Raw genomic sequence first — 20976 nt, forward strand, 5'->3', positions numbered from 1 at the left:
CAAGCACTGTGCTGTTGTTATTATAGTCTTAGTACCTGAGCATCCACAGTGCAAACTGGAGCCAGATCTAGTTTCACTCTGTCTACACTTAAAATGCTGCTGTGGCACTGCTATAGCACTTTGGAGTAGACAGTGACTAGAGGGGTTTTCCCATCCCTGTAATAGCTACATGGACAAAACCATTCTTCCTTTTCTTTAGCACTATCTAACCAGGGCTTAGGTCACCTTAACTCTATGGGTTTGGGGGGGGGTCACACCCTGAGAGACGTCGGTCTGCCAGTTCAGTGCCCAGCGTACACCAGCCCTTAGATCCCTCTTGGTATTTCAATGCAGGCACTGACCTGTGAGAGGAAAACATCAGCTCGCAAACACAGAGACTGAATTCCCCACATTTAATCTCGCTGCACTTTCCAGAAAGTCACAAAATTCAATTCATTCTTGCTAGGACAGAGAAAAAATAAGTGACACTAAGTTTTTGGCTTGATTAAATAAAATTAAGTGTTTAATCAATATAGTAAAAAAATCTGTACTGATTCCTCTAACTAACACCACAATGTGAAATAGGAACAGAGACAAAGCTTGCCAGTGATGACTAATTTCGCAAATGATCTTCCCATTATTAATTTCCACGCTGCCCCCATTGGAGGTCTGGGCATCTCCAGTGTCATTGCTCTGCATTCACCTTCCCCTTAGACTTGTTCTCGGACATTCGCCTTCCTCTGCAGCATGGGGCACGGGTCACTTGCTGGAGGATTCCCTGCACGTTGAGGTCTTTAAGCCACGATTTGAGGATTTCAATAACACAGACATAGGTTAGGGGTTTGTTACAGGAGTGGGTGAGTGAGATTCTGTGGCCTGCATTGTGCAGGAGGTCAGACTAGATGATCATAATGGTCCCTTCTGACCTTAAGTCTATGAATCGATGAATCTATTCCCAAATTTGGAAAATTGTGCAGTTCAGAATGTGAATAGTGACCTCGTCTCCTTCCTGCACCTGCTCAACATTGCTCCACAGCAGCTTCTCCACCTGCAGAGTCACCCCATCACTGCAGTGCAGCCACCCAGGGGTCAGCAGGGGCCCCTGGCAAGGACAGTGGGTGCAGCTAACAGCCCGGTGTGCCTGGCAGTGAGGCAGCTGTAAAAAAGCAACCCCCCCGCCCAGAGGTACAGAGACTGAATTCCCCAACTTTAACATCATGACCCCCTGTAGAAAGCCACACGTCAGTTGTCGTTTCACAGGGAGATGCAAAAATCAAGTGACACCAATTTTCAAGTTGAGTAAATAAAGTTGAGGAGATAGTTATTAACCTCACAAAAATACACTAAAGATCCCTCAACATAACACCTGAAGGTGAAATATGAACAGAGACAAACCTTGTCAGCAAAGGCTCATTTCCCAAACGATCCTCAAAATGTTATTAATTCCCACCCCTCCTCCACAGGAGCTCTGTGCAGTGTAACTGTTCTGCAGGCAGCTTCCCATTAAATGCTGTTGTGGGACATTCCCAGACCTGGAAACCACAGAGCTTCTGGTGTCTGGATTTAGGAGCCTGAGGCAAAAGGCCACTGCCCAGCGCACTGTGGGGGGGTGTTTTGCTCATAGTGTTGTGTTATGATTGTGGTGTTTTCCCAAGTTAATACAAGGTGATTTTCCTCCTTTTTCTTAAAGTTTCTTTTCTACACTCAGTGGTTGAGTGGGGAAAGTATCGCCTCTTAGAGGCACCCAGTGGCCAGGATTAGTTTCCCCAGGTTACTGGGTGGGGGCTTAGGCAGATTGTGTGTTGTATTGTTGAAGAGGAGCCCCAAGCACCCAAACAGGGAATTGTCACTTCAACCTTCAGAGTAAGAGCCAGAGGTGCTGCCAGCTGAGCTAGCCAGGCCGCCTAAACATATTAACCCCTTTCACGGCAAGAGCAAAGACCGGGTACTTCGGTGCTTCTCAGCAGCTGGGAAAGAGCCTCTTGGGGGAAATATCTCCTGCCCCACCGCCAAAAGGAGCCCCTTGAGTGGGAACGGTCAGAGGCCCCACCTGCTTTCCAACCACCTTGTGATGCTGGCCGGCCGTAGAACGAATGCTGGTCTGTGGGTGGCCTTCAATGGGGGTTTGTCATGCCAGGGAGCAGGGCGCAGGCTGGCCGGGTGTCTCTGTGGCTGTCTGCTGGCCACACATAGGCATGGTTCTCCCCTCCTCTTGCCCTGCCCTTGGTTGCTCTGTGGCTTTTAAGCCTTCCCTTGGAGCTGTCAGCACCAGCCGCCTCTGCTCCAGGTGCCCAGAGGAGGAGAGGTGTGTTGGGCTCCAGCCTGGGACTCTTCCTCCCTCTTGCCTAGCCCTGACTATGAAGCCTGGCCCTGGAACTCCTTCCTTTAAATGCCATGTGGGCAAGAGGAAGAGTGTGGCAGCTGCAGGGACCAAAGTTTTGGGATCAGGTGAAGCAGCGAGAAACAACCATATGGTCAATCCACAGGAATCTCTAGCCAGACTGTTAAGTTCTAGGACCCCAACCTATAGCCGCCAGCACATTGAACCAGCCAGACCAGAGACCTATCTCCAGTGGGCATCAGTCACCCAACGTGAGAGAAAAAAACTCACTCTAGTTCACCCTGAGAGAAGGTAGCCAAACACGTTGAGCTCCAGGGCTTTGCAGCAAAATCACATATCTCTAGGAGGGCCCACTGAGATTTGAACTCAGATTCAAGGATTCAGAGCCCTGAGTGTTGCCCATTAGACCATGGGACCTGCTGCTGTTTCATTCTCTAGACCCCTGTGACTCTCAGCTGGCTGGTTTGCACTCTGCACTTATTGCTTCCCACCAGCGGCTTCCTCTCGTGGGACTCTCTCTCCTCCTCCAGCGACTGTGGTCCTGCACTATCAGATCCGTGGGTCCTGCCCTGAGTCCCCGCATCCCCCTGGTTTGTCTCCATTCCCTGCAGGCCGCAAAAAAGTGTCCAAGTATGTCTGCATGACCACAGATCAGATGGTACTCCTGACGTGTCTGTAAGGGCAGTGGGCCAAGTCCAGTGCTCAGGATCAATTTAAACATACTAGATCCCACTGCAATGCCTTCCCAGCCTCAGTGATATTCAATACCATCTCTGTCAGTAACTTCTGGGTCACAGAACTAAGGGCTGAAATGACATGTAACTCACCAACTCCAGCCTGTACTTAAGATAGCTGAGCTTCAAAAGTAAGTCTAGTGGCCTTTTCTAGTTGGCCCAATTTCTCATCATTTTCTTGGCTTTTAGGTCCCTCTTTGTTCCAGAGGAAATAGCCCAGGCTCTCTGTTATACTAATGTAAGGGCAGCCCCTTGTGAGCAATCTGGGTATGTAAAAGCGATCTGAAAACAGGATAAGGACAATGTTATTCAAAATGCAATGAGGGAGGCAATACATGCTGAAGGATTTATCCAAAACACAGGGCGCAGCCTGTAGAATAAACCCCAAAATCCAATTAATACCACAGTTCCAAATATAAGTCCCACAAATTTCGTCCTGCCAGTGTGTAATTGTTTGTTTCTTCACCAGGGTCAGTTCTCAATGTCCTTTCTGGTCAGGAATTCCTGGACTTTGGCAATGTCAGTGGAGTGAGTGTTTTTTTCTTCTTTCCCAAAACAGATGTAGTTTAGCATTCTACAGGGAAGAGATTATCAGTACATCACCCTGTAATGGTTTTGCTTCTTTTAGAAAAATTCAAAGGCACAATAGATTTGTCCGTGGACAAGGGAGAGGTTCAATCAGCACGTCACCTTGTCCTTTTTCCCTGCTGTTCAGAAGCACAATAGTACTAGAGAAAGGAATAGGCTAATCATCAATAGGAGAATTCTTTTGAGGTGGAGGGGTCTTTTTGCAGTGAGAATCCTAGGTCCAGGCAGTCAGTCTTTGGCACTTCACAGCGGTGTTGGTGGTTAACAGGACTTGGAAAGGGCCCTTCCAGCATGGAGCCAAGGCAGTCTGTCGTTGATGGATCTTTATGTAGACCCAGTCTTCTGGTTCCAAGGAGTGGCGGGCTGCTAGGATCTTTGGGTTGTTTCCTCTTTACCTGTGAGAAAAGAAACCTAACACATTGCATTAGTGTCTTTGCAGAGTTTACAAATTTTATAGCTGCATGGGCAAATTTAAGTCCCCCCCTTGTTCCTTTTGAGGGTTAGCCAAGTCTTAGCTGTGAGGAGTGTCCTTGAACAAAGTCAGTGTCTCAGCTTTAAACTGAGCATGTTATCTGTGGGATTGAATGTGAGATGCTGAAGGCTTCTGGATTGAGAATTGTGTGTGAAGGGCTGGCTTTGGGCTTGTTCTCATTGGCCAGCTAATTGTGAATAGGTAGACAGGTGTGTAGAATGATAATTACCCTATGAGTTACAGCTGCGGCTGTGTGGGTTTAATTAACTAATTAGCAATTGTGATTGCTTATCATGTTGTATATAAGAGCATGCTGGGAATGAATAAAGATGGATGCATACACACACACTCTCTCTCTGCTTGGACTTCGTTCCTGCTCTTGCGATGCAACAAATGGTGACCCCGATGTGATACAGACTTACAGTGCAGTGAACTAGTCAGAACAAGCTGGATCATCATTGAAACAAAACACAGTGAGAGAAGTACAGCTGTGGATGCTTCTCTTTTGAAGGAAATCATCAAAAATGAATTTAAGGAGCGTTACTCGCTGAATCCAGAGTATATAACTGATGTTGTGTATGAAAAACCTTATATCACTATTGAACTGAAACAAAATGTTTCCCAGAAGTCTGCCAAGAGTGTGGATATATCTGACGTGGCTTACTACTTTGAAAAAGATGTTAAAGGTGACTCACACTACAGATAAACATCAGTGAAGAACCTCTAAAATTTGATCAAGCTCTAATCTACTATGTTGATGAAAAGCCCCCAGAGTTTTCCATGAAACGTCTGACTGCTGGTGTTATTGCAGTCATTGTAGTGGTGGTACTAGCAATTGTTGCTGGAATTATTGTACTGGTTATCACTAGGAGAAGGAGAGGAAAGTATGAGAAGGCTGAGGCAAAGGAAATGAATGAAATGCAAAGAGAACTAAACCCATAACTGAAGTCACTAGAAGACAAATCGTGAACTATCAAGAAGGCAAACAGAACTAAAACAAGATAAGTACTAGTACCACTGTTGCCAATCTTGAATGAAGATAGTGTTGGTGGCCTGAATTGATAAAAAGAAAAAGAAGGACGCGCCTGAAGTCCCAGCGTCGAGCGGCCGGAGGGGGGGAGGAAAAAAAAAAAAAAAAAAAAAAAGCGCACGGCTTTCACGAGCGAACAGCTGCTGGAGCTGGAGAAGGAATTCCACTGCAAGAAGTACCTGAGCCTGACGGAGCGCTCGCAGATCGCTCACGCCCTCACGCTCAGCGAGGTACAGGTCAAGATCTGGTTCCAGAACCGCCGCGCCAAGTGGGAACGCATCAAAGCTGGGAGCTGCACGGCGTCCGAGCGAGCAGCTGAGAGCTGCAGGGCGTCCGAGAGAGGAGGCGTGCCTGACAAGCGGCTGGGAGCCGCAGGGAATCCGAACGAGCGGCTGGGAAGCCGCGGGACGTTCGAATCAGGGAGACGTACCTGACAAACGGCTGGGAGCCGCAGGGTGTCCAAGTGAGCGGCTGGGAAGCCGCAGGGCGTCCGAGTGAGCGGCTGGGAAGCCGCGGGGCGTCCGAAGAAAGGAGGCGTACCTGACGAGCAGCTGGGAAGCCGCAGGGCGTCCGAGTGAGCGGCTGGGAAGCCGCGGGGCGTCCGAAGAAAGGAGGCGTACCTGACAAGTGGCTGGGAGCCGCAGGGTGTTCGAGCGAGCGGCTGGGAGCCGCAGGGCATCTGACAAGGGAGGCACACTCGAACCAAGAAGTGAGCAGCTAATATGGGAACTGCTGCGTCAGCAGATTTGATACGCATCACGGAGCGGTGGGGAGAAAAGTTCCCCTCTGATGCGTTGTCCCGCCTGTTGCAGTGGGGACGAAGAGGGGGACTTTCCGTTCAATCAAGTAATAATACTGTTTGGGAGCGGTTGGGCTGTGAGCTCTGGAAATTGGTGGCTCAGGGCAATAAGGAGGTTTTCTCCCTGAGTCCAGTATGGCTCACCGCGCAGAGACGATTGGAGGAGTTTGAGGATGAGAGAAGACAACTTCAGAAAATGGCTGATTTTGCAGTAACACTGGAGCGAGAACTGGAACAGGTTAAATTGATTCTGCATCAGCGAGATCTACAGTTTAAATCTTTACAGCAAGAGCATCTAGTGCTCATGAAGCAGCTCACCTTAACCCAAGAATCATTGCACACCAAAGAGCAGTCCCTAAATGACCTACAGACTCAATATGATGAGCTGGTGGCCAGGTTAGAGGAATTCCAGGGTGATGTTATTTCTAAGGATGACACGATCCAATATTTGCAGAATGAGAAGATTGTCCTAGAGGTAGCTCTGCAGGCAGCAAAAGCAAGCAAAGAGGAACCTGATGAAGGAGCAAACTTCTTAGGTGAAAGTACTGAGGCAGTATCAGAAATCTTGGCACAATTGAGCCAGATGGAAAATCTGCAACAGGAAAGTGCCAGCCTGAAGAAACAGACCCAAAAAGTAAAGGAGCAGTTCTTACAGCAAAAGTTAATGGTGGAAGCTTATCAAAGAGATGCAAGTTCACAGGACCAGCTGATTAGTGAATTAAAATCTACAAAGAAGCGGCTGGATTTGGAAGTGAAAGAATTAAAACGGGAGTTACTGAAACTTCGAAGTGAAAAGCAGTCCATTGATGTTGAATGCTCAAGACTTCAGAAGGAAGTATCCCAGGTTCACCAGCAGATAGTGGAGTTAGAAAGCCACCTCCAGTCAGTGCAAAAAGAAAAGGATGCACAAATCGCTGATGGAGGAAATAACCAGGCTTCCCATGAACGGATTCAAGCTTTGGAGAAAGAGCTGCAAGAAGTAATTTCACTCACCAGCCAGGAGCTTCGAGAATCTAGAGGTTTCAGGAGAAAGATAAAACGTTTGGAAGAAATAAACAAGAAGTTGGCCCTCGAACTGGAACATGAACGGGGGAAGCTCACTGGTCTTGGTCAGTCTAACACTGTTTTGCGAGAGTACAGCAACACCCCCGAAACAGTACTAGCAGAAAGAGAGGCAGACCTGGTGCAGCTGAATCTCCGGGTTCAAGCAGTCCTAAATATTCAAGCTTTACAGACTGCCTTAGAAAGAGAAAAGTCAAACGTTAATAACCTTCAAAAGCAGGTTGCGGCAGCCAAAGTAGATGCAGCACATAACCGTCGTCATTATAGAGCTGCGGTTCTTGAGCTGAGTGAAATTAAGAAGGAGCTACAAGCCAAAGAACTGCTTGTCCAAACCCTTCAGGCTGAAGCAGACAAACTACACGCTATTATTGAATGTGCTCATGCCTCTTTTAAGGCGCTCCTTTTAAGACAAAAAGGGGGGATTTGCAGTGAGCGGGCAGACGCCTTGGATAAGACGCCTGCCGCTCGGTTGCTGCAAGCTCTTTACGTACTTAATTGGTTACATCTTGGTAAAAACAGCCAGGTGCCCCCCGCGATTAAACATGTCAGCGGGATGACTGGGGAAGAGCAGGGTGCGGCCCCCCGACCCTCGGTCAAATGGTTTGATTATCAGCAGCAAATATGGAAAGGACCAGTTAACTTGCTAATGTGGGGCAGGGGTTATGTGTGTGTTGCCACTGATGCGGGTCCCAGGTGGATGCCAGCGAGGTGGGTCCGGCCTTGGTTGCGTCCTCCGGAGTGACGGCAGGCAGATGCGGAGGAGCCTCACGAGACGCGCTCAGATGTCGCGGAACCAGAGCCCCCGGAGGAGAGCTGTTTGTTAGCTCTGCCAGGACTTTTTCTGTCTGATCCTCCATGAATGAATTACTCACTTGAGATGATCTTTTGTGTTTGAAAGAAAATCTGTGTGGTACCATGCAATTATTATTTAGAACTAAGATTTATGTTTTATGTTCCTTGTTATGTTTTGTGTTGTCTGTTTTCTGGCCAGAATTGTTGTTGTATTGTCATGTGGTTTGATGTTTTTTTTTTCCTTAAGACCCCCCCACCACCCTCAGTGTCAGTTTGATCACCTGACAGCTGAGGGATGTTTCAAAAAAAAAAAAAAAAAAAAGGGGGGGGGTCCTGCAGAGGTTACATCATTTGTTTATTGTGTTTTGTTTTGTTCGTTTGATGTTTTTGAAATTATATGTTAAGGATTGAATGGTCATATAGGTTGATCTTATAAAGTTTTAATTTTTTGTTTATGATAGGTTATAGTGTTATGCTGTTATGAGTTGGAAATGTTTTCTTCTTTTCTTTCTTTTCCCCTCTTCCTTTGATTTTTGAATACAGGGGGGAGGTGTGGGAAAAGAAATGTGAGATAAGTTAGACAGGTGTGCAGGCTAAATTAATTAACCAATTAGTTATTGCCTGATTTGATTGTATATAAGAGCCTGCTGGAGTGGAATAAAGATACTCTACAGATTATTTAGTGGTTGTGTATTGTGATCTTATTTGAAGAATTTGAGGCAGATCATCAGCTGGTGTTACTTTACACCAGCTGAGGACCTGCACCTATTTGTTTCCATCATAATATTTATTATGATAATTTAAACTTCTTGGACAAGACTAAGATAGATTGTGGTGTTATGTTGTTATAAGTTGGAAATGTTTTGTGAATGTTTTTTATCCTTTTTTCCTTTCCCTCTTCTTTATTTTGAATAGAGGGGGGAGATGTGGGATTAGAATGTGAGATACTGAGCTGATTATGCTGGGAGTTGTGTGTGAAGGACTGGCCTTGGGCTTGTTCTCATTGGCCAGCTAATTGTGAATAGGTAGACAGGTGTGTAGAATGATAATTACCCTATGAGTTACAGCTGCGGCTGTGTGGGTTTAATTAACTAATTAGCAATTGTGATTGCTTATCATGTTGTATATAAGAGCATGCTGGGAATGAATAAAGATGGATGCATACACACACACTCTCTCTCTCTGCTTGGACTTCGTTCCTGCTCTTGCGATGCAACACAGCAGGGGCCCCGGCAAGGACAGTGGGTGCAGCTAACAGCCCGGTGTGCCTGGCCGTGAGGCAGCTGTAAAAAAGCAACAGCCCCCCCCCCAGAAGTACAGACACTGAATTCCCCAACTTTAACATCATGACCCCCCTGTAGAAAGCCACATGTGTCAGTTGTATTTTCACAGGGAGATGCAAAAATCAAGTGACATCAATTTTTAAGTTGAGTAAATAAAGTTGAGGAGATAGTTATTAACCTCCTAAAAATATACTAAAGATCTCTCAACATAAGGTGAAGGTGAAATATGAACAGAGACAAACCTTGTCAGCAAAGGCTCATTTCCCAAACCATCCTCAAAATGTTACTAATTCCCACCCCTCCTCCACAGGAGCTCTGTGCAGTGTAACTGTTCTGCAGGCAGCTTCCCATTAAATGCTGTTGGGGGACATTCCCAGGCCTGGAAATGTACCAACGACAGAATCTGAAGAGCAAACCTGGCTCCCCGCACCAGGCGGGATTTGAGTGTTTTGTCTGTGTCACTTAGGCCTGGTCTACACTAGGAGGTTATGTCGAATTTAGCAGCGTTAAATCAAATTAACCCTGCACCCGTCCACACAACGAAGCTATTTAGTTCGACATACAGGTCTCTTTAGTTCAATTTCTGTACTCCTCCCCGACGAGGGGAGTAGCGCTAAATTCTACATGGCTATGTCGAATTAGGGTAGGTGTGGATGGAATTCAACGCTAATAGTGCCGGGAGCTATCCCACAGTGCACCACTCTGTTGACGCTCTGGACAGCAGTCCGAGCTCGGATGCTCTGACCAGCCACACAGGAAAAGCCCCGGGAAAATTTGAATTCCTTTTCCTGTCTGGCCAGTTTGAATCTCATTTCCTGTTTGGACATCGTGGCGAGCTCAGCAGCACTGGCAGCGATGCAGAGCTCTCCAGCAGAGGAGTCCATGCAATCTCAGAATAGAAAGAGGGCCCCAGCATGGACTGATTGGGAAGTCTTGAATCTGATTGCTGTGTGGGGCGATGAGTCTGTGCTTTCAGAGCTGTGCTCCAAAAAACGGAATGCACAGATCTACGAGAAGATCTCCAAAGCCATGACAGACAGAGGATACAGCCGGGATGCAACGCAGTGCCACGTGAAAATCAAGGACCTGAGACAAGGCTACCAGAAGACCAAAGCGGCAAACGGACGCTCCGGATCCCAGCCCCAGACATGCCGCTTCTACGAGGCACTGCATGCCATTCTAGGTGCGGCCGCCACCACTATCCCACCACTGACCGTGGACTCTGAGGATGGGATAGTGTCGACGGACGGTTCCTCGGAGATGTTCGCGGACAGGGAAGATGAAGAAGGAGATGAGGAGGACGAGGCAGTCGACAGCGCTTACAACGCTGATTTCCCCGACAGCCAGGATCTCTTCATCACCCTCATGGAGATCCCCTAACAACCCTCCCCAGCCGTTACCCCGGACCCTGAATCAGGGGAAGGATCAGTCGGTAAGTGCTTTAAACATGAAAACATTTATTTTTAACAGAACAGGAATATTAACAATGGAAAAGAAGGTCAATATGAACGGGGATAGAACAGTAATCCTCTTGGGAGATCTCCACGAAGCTCTCCTGGAGGTAATCGAAAATCCTCCGCAGGAGGTTTCTGGGGAGAGCGGCCTTATTGCGTCCTCCGTGGTAGCACACTTTTCCGTGCCAGGCTATCCTCAGGTTCTCTGGTATCATTGCCTCGCAGAGCATGGCGGCATAGGGCCCTGGTTTTTGCTGGCTTTCACGCAGCATGCGGGCTTTATCAGTGGCAGTGATCCTCCTCAGGGTGATGTCGCTCATGGTGACCTGCTTTGAATTAGGGGAATGTTAGTATTGGGACTGCTTGCCTGTTCCTTTACATAACTGTAACCGGCGGTTTACAGCCATGCGGTGGAGGTGGGACAGGGGCAGAGTTCATGCTTTCCGGATTGCCGGCAGCAGGAACTGGCCAACAGTAGGAGCATTGCTTTGACCATGAAAGGAGGGCACTGCTATAAATTAAGTTTTAAGCAGCCAAAAGTCTACGGCTTACCATGCCTGGCTGCTACACAAATTCTGCTGTCCTGCCCCGCTTGTCTGATCTCCACTGCAAGACCCCAGGCACTGAATGCGAAGGCCGAAAATTCGAACTTGTCCTGAGTGCGCATGAGATAGGTGCTGTGCATGGTCTTGTTCACAGAGACAGACTAGACTATGTTCATTGTTCGCAAAAATGTATCTTTGTAAGGAATTCACTCCCTTTTTCCCATCACACAGCTGCGGCTGTCTCCCGACCTACCCCAGCATCCCCCTCACAGAGGCTGGCACAGATTAGGTGGTGAAAGAAAAGGACACGGGACGAGATGTTCTCAGAACTTATGGGCTGCTCCCGAGCCGAGGCGGCCCAGCAGATCCAGTGGAGGGAGAACATGTCGCAGTACCAGCGCTCACACAGCGAACGGGAGACCAGGTGGCGGCAGGAAGACCAGCAGGCGACTCAAACGCTGCTTGGACTAATGAGGGAGCAAACGGACACACTCCGGCACCTTGTGGATGTTCTGCAGGACCAGAGGCAGGAGGACAGAGCCCCACTGCAGTGTATCTGCAACCGCCCTCCCCCGCCACAAAGTCCCATACCCCCCTCACCCAAAGTACCAAGAAGGAGGGGCGGCAGGGGCCGTGAATACTGTCACTCCACCCCTGCAGAGTGCTCAATTACAAGAAGGCTCTCATTCCCAAAATTTTGATAAATCCTTTCCTTCCCGCCTCACCCAAGCCCCCGTCCCAGTTTCATCCCCTAACTGTCTAGTTGATAATAAAAAATACTTTTCTGTTAATTACTGTTTCCGTCATGTTCTTTTAGAGGAGACTGTGTTTGAATGGGGGGAAGGGGGTTGGTAATTGGACAGGACAGTCACCTTTACCAAGGTACAGACACGGAGGCAGGTTCAGCAGCAGGTCACACACACAGTGCAGTCACTAGGCACCCTGGTCAGTCTGGGAGGTGGTTTTCATGTTCTGTGTAGGCGGGGGGGCTATGTGACTTTGTGGCGGGGGAGGGCGGTTAGAGATCTTATGCAGCGGTCCTTATCCTGGATCACAGAGCCACGCAGCAGGGGATCTGTAACCGTCCTCCCCCACACACAGAGTCCCGAAAGGGAGGGGTGGCAGGCTCCATTGAAACAACCAGTCCGCCACTGCGGACCGCTCTAGGAGCAGGAGCCTGTCATTCCTCGAGTTTAGAAGCGGTCTTTACATCACTACACACCCTACCCAGCACAGTCTGCGTCCCAGTTTCAACCCTTTAACGCAAAATCAATAATAAAGAAAACGGTGTTAATTAACAAAGTTCCATGTATTTTATTTTTAAACGTGCGTTGGAAGGGGGGGAACGGGGTATGTAACTGCAGAGGATAGTCAACATTAGCTGGGTAAAGAAACGGGGGCAGGTTCAGCTTCTCTGTAAACAAACTTAGTAGTCACAGGTTACCCTGCTCGCTGAGGAACATAGCTTTCAAAGCCTCCCGGATGCACAGCGCTTCCCGCTGGGCTCTTCTAATCGCACAGCTGTCTGGCTGGGCATAATCTGCAGCCAGGCTATTTGCCTCAACCTCCCATCCCGCCATAAAGGTCTCCCCCTTGCTCTCACAGAGATTGTGGAGCACACAGCAAGCTACAATAACAATGGGGATATTGGTTTCGCTGATATCTGAGCGAGTCAGTAAACTTCTCCATCTCCCGTTGAGACGTCCAAAAGCACACTCCACCACCATTCTGCACTTGCTCAGCCGGTAGTTGAAGAGTTCTTTGTCACTGTCCATGGCGCCTGTATAGGGCTTCATAAGCCAGGGCATTAGCGGGTAGGCTGGGTCCCAAAGGATCACTATAGGCATCTGCACATCCCCAACAGTTATTTTGTGGTCCGGGAAGAAACTACCTTCCTGCAGGTGTCTAAACAGACCAGAGTTCCTGAACACACGCACGTCATGAACCTTGCCCGGCCATCTGACATTGATGTTGGTAAAACGTCCCCTATGGTCCACCAGTGCTTGCAGCACCATTGAAAAGTAGCCCTTTCGGTTAATATACTGGCTGGCCTGGTGGGCCGGTCCCAGGATAGGGATGTGAGTTCCATCTACAGCCCCACCGCAGTTTGGGAATCCCATTGCGGTGAAGCCATCTATGATGACCTGAAAGTTTCCCAGGGTCACTACCTTTGAGAGCAGTAGCTCAAAGATTGCGTTGGCTACTTGCATCACAGCAACCCCCACGGTAGATTTGCCCACGCCAAAGTGGTTCGCTACTGACCGGTAGCTGTCTGGCGTTGCAAATTTCCAAAGGGCTATGGCCACTCGCTTCTGCACAGTCAGGGCTGCTCGCATGCGGGTGTCCTTGCGCTTCAGGGCAGGGGACAGCAACTCACACAGTTCAAGGAAAGTTCCCTTACGCATCCTAAAGTTTCGCAGCCACTGTGATTCAACCCAGACCTGCAGCACTATGCAGTCCCACCAGTCCGTGCTTGTTTCCCGGGCCCAGAATCGCCGTTCCACAGCATGAACATGACCCATTGCCACCATGATGTCCACAGCGCGGGGTCCCGTGCTTTGTGAGAGGTCTGTGCCACTCTCAGACTTCATGTTCTCACCGCGCTGCCATAGCCTCCTCGGCAGATTTCTCAGCATCTGACTGTGAAAAAGGTGGACGATAAGGTGCGAGGAGTTGACAACGGCCATAACTGCCCCGATGATCGCAGCGGGCTCCATGCTCGCAGTGCTGTGCTGTCCGTGCTGTCACTCACCAGAAAAGTGCACGAACTGATTGCCCGCCGGCGCTTTCAGGGAGGGAGTGCGGGAGTGACGGTTGAATGAGGACAGTTACCCAAAACCACCCTTGACACATTTTTTCCCCCAGCAGGCATTGGGGGCTTGACCCAGAATTCCAATGGGCAGTGGGGACTGCGGGAACTGTGGGATAGCTGCCCACAGTGCACCGCTTCCAATCTCGACGCTTGCCCCATTAGTGTGGACTCACAAAGTCGAATTACTGTCCTTAGTGTGGATACACACGTTCGACTTTGTAATATCGGTTCCACAAATTCGATTTAAGTAGAATTGAACTACTCTGGTAGTGTAGACATACCCTTAATAGCAAAACTAAGAGACCAAACCACGGAGTCAGGACTCAGCATTCATGTATCCTGCGGTCTGAACTTGGAATGTGATACATTCCCTCATTGGCTACCATCATTTGCCCAGCATGGAACTGCTTCTTGTCCAACAAGTCAGCCAGATTGAGACGCATAGGCATGGAATGGCTCTGAAGGAATCAGCTGTTTCTCTCTGTGCTCCATGAAACTTTGGATCCAAATGGTAAAAGACAGTTGTTCCTAATTTAATCATGGCATCTTTTAGGAGGGACCAATGCCACTTAACTAGGGAGCAGCATTCTAAAAATAGTTTACCTGGGCCACAGGTCACCATAGCTTCCATCTCTAGGGTGAAAATCAAAATCTGGAGTTTCTCCCTGAGTTCTTGTCGAATCTTTGACCTTTCTTGGAGTAATTTAACACGTCTCTGGTGTAGAATTCTTCACCAACCACACAACGTATCAATAGTGATAGTGAGGTACAACTCCCCCAACTATGCCCTTTCATTTCTTTAATCTGGTGGCACAGATTTAAATTAGGGACTAAATTCAGGTGCGGCTTAGAATCCTTGTAAAACACCAAATGTCAGGTCTCTATGGAAAATAGGTCTCTTTCTGCAGCTATGTCACATTCAACAGGGATTTCATTTTCTACATATTTGCAGCATCTCCCGGGGTGAGCTGAACAGAAACATCATTTCCATTTTCCCCCTTCCCTACCTAGACAGGAATTGCATTTCCCAAATAATAGGCAACACGCACCTGATTAGGAAGGCGATATCTTCAGGAGTCACCTCCTGCAGGGCCTGGGCCACAACGGCTTTGGGGGCCAAATGCAGGGGTATCTTGCTTAGTTCCAAGCCATTTACGAGGGAATCCTCTTCCCAGCCCTTTAGAAAAAATACTGACCTAACCAATTGAACAACAGGGGGATTGGGATGCTGATGGGGAATAAGGGAATCCCTCTGACTTACCCTATCTTATTCTTCTGTTCTTATAGCCAATGAAATGACATGTTTCCCTATCCCTGCCCTGTTCCTGCTCTTCGTTATAGTTCAATATATTTTAAGTGAGAAAAATGGTAGCAAAAGTATCTGCTCTCCAGCAAAACCTGAAGCAACATCAAAGCAACTGGGAATTAAACAATTTGTTCCCAAAGGGGAAACTTGATGACTAACAATTGCTGCGAAATGGGGGAACAGTATAACCGTGATGCTCAGGGTTTGTTTAGACTAGGAAAAGTGATGGAGTTTAGGTCAGGTCCAGGGGAAAGCTAATGCCAACCACTGCCCCTGGGCTGCACCTGCTCTACAACTATAATTGTCTTTTTACACCAAGATCACTAACTTGAGCAGCTAACGCCATGTGCAGCCCTAGTGGATGGAAGGCCCAGGTAGCTTTTGCCTCAGTTTTGCTTGTTGGGATCAAACCTCTCTCCCCCACCTGGAGCTGATGAACATTCCTGGCTGGAGGGACACACGCTCCTGCAAGTCAAAAGGAAAGGAGTTGATAGAAAAGATCACAGGACTGACCCCAAAGAAGGGTGAGCTGCAAAAGGCAGAAGCAGGTAACTCACCTGGGGGAGCTGAGTGACCATGGTGAAGATGGTGTAAAGATCACTCTGTAGGAATTAGCAAATGTGATTTTTTTTTTAAAGGAAAATCTTTGGCCAGCCCTAATAAAGGCATTTATTACAGTTCTCTCTTGTGTGGATTTTCTGATGTCTAGTAAGGATTGAGCTCTGATTGAAACTTTTCCCGCACTCAGTGCATGTGTAGGGTTTCTCTCTTGTGTGGATTCTACGATGTTTGATCAGGTCAGAGCTCTGATAGAAGCTGTTCCCACACTCAGAGCATATGTAAGGTCTCGCTCCTGTGTGGATTCCCCTATGTCTGATAAGATTTGAGCTCTGATTGAAGCTTTTCCCACACTCATGGCATGTGTAGCGTGTCTCTTCCAAGTTGATTCTCTCACTTGTAATAAGGTCTAAGTGGCTCCTCAAGTTTTCCTCTGGCCTCTGCTGAGTCTCACAGGCTTTTGCTTTTTCTGGGAGTGCACAACTCCCGGAAATATTCCCTTTGGGTCTTCCTGATAACATCCCATGTGGTTCTACTTGCTCAGCATCTTCCTGCTGGGGTGTCTCCTCATTCTCACTCGCCATCCCATCACTGATGGGAGACAGAGAGAATCCAGATATAGGTCAATCCCTGTGCCTGAGAAAAAGGAAATCTCAGAGACAGGAATCAAAAAAGAGATGAACAAACCAACATATGTGCAGGAGACATCAAACCTATGAGGAAATGATTTTCCCCAAACCCTTCCCCAGAGGACAGAGGAAAGGATCAGTTTTGGTCTGCATCTCACGAGAACACTCAGGGGAAAGTGAGATCGGGGAGCGACCTGCTGCCAGTTGTCAGTCAGAATAGGTGGGAAGCCATGAGTGACATCTGCCTAATGATTCCACATCTGCAGGGAACAATCCTGAACTTAGAGTGCTCACAGGGTCTTTGTAGGGCATCCCAAATGTTTCCTATGTTCACAGAGAGTTTCTGAGTTGGTTTAACCAATTCCCTACCTGTGCAGGCAGCTCTCAGGAGCACTTCTTTCTCAGAGCCCTGGCGGTCTGGGACCCACGGCTCTTTCCCTCATTCCCGCTGTTGTACTTAAAGTACAGCACAGGATCTTTTCAGGGGGGACAAGGCAAAGTGCCACATTTCTTGGTAATACATGTATCAATCAACACTGTATCACATGCATGTGATATATATTAAACTCATGCGCTCCCACACATCCACAAGCACAATCCATCTTGTTGTTGTTACCAACTAGTTGCTCTCCTTAACTTCACTGTCCAGGTGAGTTAGATGGGGGAGGGGTGGAGCCAGGCTTCTGTTGATCCGGATCGATGCTCCTACATGGGGGAAGGCTAGCTCAGTGGTTTGAGCACTGGCCTACTAAATGCAGGGTTATGATTTCAATGCTTGAGTGGGCCATATAGGGATCTGGGGCAAAAATTTCTCTGGGCATTGGTCCTGCTTTGAGCAGGGGGTTGGACTAGATGCTCTCTTGAGGTCCCTTCCAACCCTGATAATCTATGATTCTGTGTTGACAAGATGAGACCTGGGGTCCTCTACAAGACACTTCACATTTATCGCAGCTTCCTTCTCGTGCAAATCTGGTACAGATTCAAAGTCTGTGGCACCTGGTCATGTGTGGCACCTCCTTCTGGGGGTTATCTTACTGCTGCCACATTTATTTTCAAAGAGGGTGTTTTCAAAAGAAGGTGCTCGCTTCTAACTTCCAAGGCCATCACTATGTCTGATGTTCTTTAATGAGCCCACTTGACAAGTTTTATTGCTCTTGAGTCTGGCTTCCCTCCCCCTCCAACTGTTGCAGCTGTCTGGAGGTGCTGCCTTCCACGCCTTCCTCATTCACCCCTCATTCATTCAACGGGGCACTTGATTAAAGGAGAGGGGAAGATCTTATTCTACTCCTAGCAAAAAAGATATTTTTCTTCTATCCTTATGAGCTATAACATTATACCAAGGCTCAATACAAAGGTTCTATATAAGGATTTGATACAAAGTTCCCATATCAAAGGACTTGACATAAAGTTGCATGAAAACAGAGGTCACACATGGGTAGCCCCAATACAAAGTTATATGAAGAGGCATAATACAAAGTCATATGAAAGTTATGCAAAGATGCTTAATGCAGAGATTTATCTACACAGCTGGAAGATCACATCAGGTTTGGAAACTGGAAACCTTACTCCAGGCAAAGAAAACAAGGGAAGTCAGTGGAATTTGTGGGACACTTGTCACAAAGAACATTCCATGATTTTAACCCGAGATCATTTTTAAGCAGTAACATCCCAAGATCAGCTTCCTTGGATTAAAGTGGCAGGAGACTTATTATTATAAATCAGATTCATTACCTTAGTGCCTAAGGACTAACCGTGGGTCCCCATTGTGCTAGGCAAAGTACAAATGAGAATAGTAGATGGCCCATGCCCTGAAAAATTTACAATCTAAATAGACAAGACAGACACAGAATGGGGGAAGGGGTAGAACCCACTGTTAGAATATATCAGAGGGGTAGCCGTGTTAGTCTGGATTTGTAAAAGCAGCAAAGAGTCCTGTGGCACCTTATAGACTTTGACTATGGCTACACTTGCACTTCAAAGCGCTGCCGCGGCAGCGCTTTGAAGCGCTAAGTGTAGTCAAAGCGCCAGCGCTGGGAGAGAGCTCTCCCAGCGCTGTCCGTACTCCACCTCCCTGTGGGGAATAACGGACAGCGCTGGGAGCTGCGCTCCCAGCGCTGGGGCTTTGACCACACTGGCGCTTTGCAGCGCCGCAATTTGCAGCGCTGGAGAGGGTGTGTTTTCACACCCTGCTGCAGCGCTGCAAATTTGCAAGTGTAGCCATGCCCTAACAGACGTATTGGAGCATGAGCTTTCGTGGGTGAATACCCACTTGGTCAGACGCATGTGGCGGAAATTTGCAGGGGCAGGTATAAATATGCAGGCAAGAAGCAGGCTAGAGATAATGAGGCTAGTTCAGTCAGGGAGGATGAGGCCCTCTTCTAGCAGTTGAGGTGTGAACACCAAGGGAGGAGAAACTGCTTTTGTAGTTGGCTAGCCATTCACAGTCTTTGTTTAATCCTGAGCTGATGGTGTCAAATTTGCAGATGAACTGAAGCTCAGCAGTTTCTCTTTGGAGTCTGGTCCTGAAGTTTTTTTGCTGCAGGATGCCTACTTTTAAATCTGCTATTGTGTGTCCAGGGAGGTTGAAGTGTTCTCCTATAGGTTTTTGTATATTGCCATTCCTAATATCTGACTTGTGTCCATTTATCCTTTTATGTAGGGATGGTCCAGTTTGGCCGATGTACATAGCAGAGGGGCATTGCTGGCATATGATGGCGTATATTACATTGGTGGACATGCAGGTGAATGAACTGGTGATGGTGTGGCTGCTCTGGTTAGGTCTTGTGATGGTGTTGCTGGTTTAGATATGTGGGCAGAGTTGGCATCGAGGTTTGTTGCATGGATTGTTTCCTGAGTTAGAGTTACTATGGTGTGGTGTGTGGTTGCTGGTAACAATATGCTTAAGGTTGGTGGGTTGTCTATGGGTGAGGACTGGCCTGCCTCCCAAGGCCTGTGAAAGCGAGGGATCATTGTCCAGGATGGGTTGTAGATCACTGATGCTGCGTTGGAGAGGTTTTAGCTGGGGACTGTATGTGATGGCCAGTGGCGTTCTCTTGGTTTCTTTCTTGGGCTTCTTTTGCAGTACGAGGCTTCTGGGTACACGTCTGGCCCTGTTGATCTGTTTCCTTATTGCCACTTCTTAGCGCTAATCCTGCACGCACCCTCCCCATGTCCTGGCACCCCAGAATTATTTACTCCGCCACTTCTCCTCCTCTCACATGGCTCTGTTCTCCCTTCACCCGTGGGCTCCTGAATGGCAATATTATACACTCTCCTATTAAAAGAGGAGCTCGTATGACTGTCACACAAGCCAGGCATGAGTCATACACCTATTTACTCAATTTAGAATTCTACAGGAGGCATATTTTCCTCCTAAAATGAGGAAACGGCATGAAAGCTACAGTTATTAATGTAGTTATTAAGGTATCCTATAAGGATACATTAAATGCAACTTTAAAATGACTGACAGCACCAAAAAGGCACATGTCCAAACATTATTCTAGTGGGTGGGAGATAAGGCAAAAATATGGGGACAAGGAAACTTGTCAACACTTGTATGACAAATAAAGTTATTACTACTCAGGTTCTTCAGAGACCCCCACAGCTTCTAATAACCCAGGAGACAGGACTCCTTACCCAGCGAGACCACCGTCTCATAGTTCTCCTGCATGACATCCCTGTAGAGGGCTCTCTGAGTGGGGTCCAGCAGAGCCCCCTCTTCCCTGGTGAAATACACAGCCACCTCCTCGAAGGTCACCGGCCCCGAAAGAGCAAGAGTCCAACACTCGGTACCTGCTGCCCCACTCACAACCCCACTATTCATGGGGGAGAGGAGCCAATCAAATGGAGCTCTGAGAGAGAAACAGTCAGCAGAGTCCTATCCCCACACTGCTGAGAGCAGCCAAGGGGCATCACAGTGAAAGAACAAAGAGAGACCCCTTGTCTCTGCCAGCAGATCCATCACACGGCTACGAGCCAGAGGCTGATCCAGCCCCATGTAGGGAATCCAACACCCACTCCACTGCCAGCAGCTGGATGTGAGGAGCTGGGACATCTTCCCTTCACCTTCCTACCTTTCCATGTCACACTAGCCTCTGGCTAGCAGGTTGAGGGTTCAGCACCAGAAGTCTGGTCAGTTTTCCCTGCCCTGCGCAGGGGGTTTGTTTCTCTAGTTCCTGTTTTAAAATTAGGGAATTTTCTCCCCCAACATCCAAGCCTTTGTTCTGAGGATCTAGGCCCACGTTAAACAAGTCCCAGCAGGTTTGTCACACTCTGTCCTCCTCCCTTTCTTCACCCAGCGTATTCCCTGCCTCCTCCAGACGTAAGTCTCCAGAAGTTGCCACCTCTTCAGTATTTACGGCCTCTCTCCCTCCTGCAGGAATCCACCAGCAGCCCCCCAATAACCCCTACCTGAACTGGCTCCACAGCAGCCATTTCTCTTCCCTGTCCCACGGGAGGATGGGATGAGCTGGAGCGAGACGTGGGCGTCATTCTGCAGCCTGGCAGGATGAGAAGGGCAGTGGTGGAGGTTTCAGAACTGGCTTTAGTTCATTTCACATCACTATTCCCCCAGGCCCTTTCCCTGCACACAG

At 48.1% G+C, this 20976-nt stretch overlaps 1 protein-coding gene and 1 pseudogene across 1 annotated transcript; both read left to right on the forward strand.

Annotated features, from left to right (window-relative positions):
- The first annotated feature begins 4520 nt into the window (after positions 1 to 4520).
- LOC120375614 lies at positions 4521 to 5230 on the forward strand (annotated as a pseudogene).
- Positions 5231 to 5254: 24 nt separating this feature from the next.
- On the forward strand, positions 5255 to 5675 carry LOC120375505 (homeobox protein CHOX-7-like; the record flags this gene model as incomplete). Its single annotated transcript, XM_039496166.1, has 1 exon — positions 5255 to 5675. A coding segment is annotated over one exon (324 nt), but the record flags the coding sequence as incomplete, so codon positions are not given.
- Positions 5676 to 20976: the final 15301 nt, after the last annotated feature.

This window comes from Mauremys reevesii, linkage group 12 (assembly GCF_016161935.1).
Source record: "Mauremys reevesii isolate NIE-2019 linkage group 12, ASM1616193v1, whole genome shotgun sequence".
NCBI lineage: Eukaryota > Metazoa > Chordata > Testudines > Geoemydidae > Mauremys > Mauremys reevesii.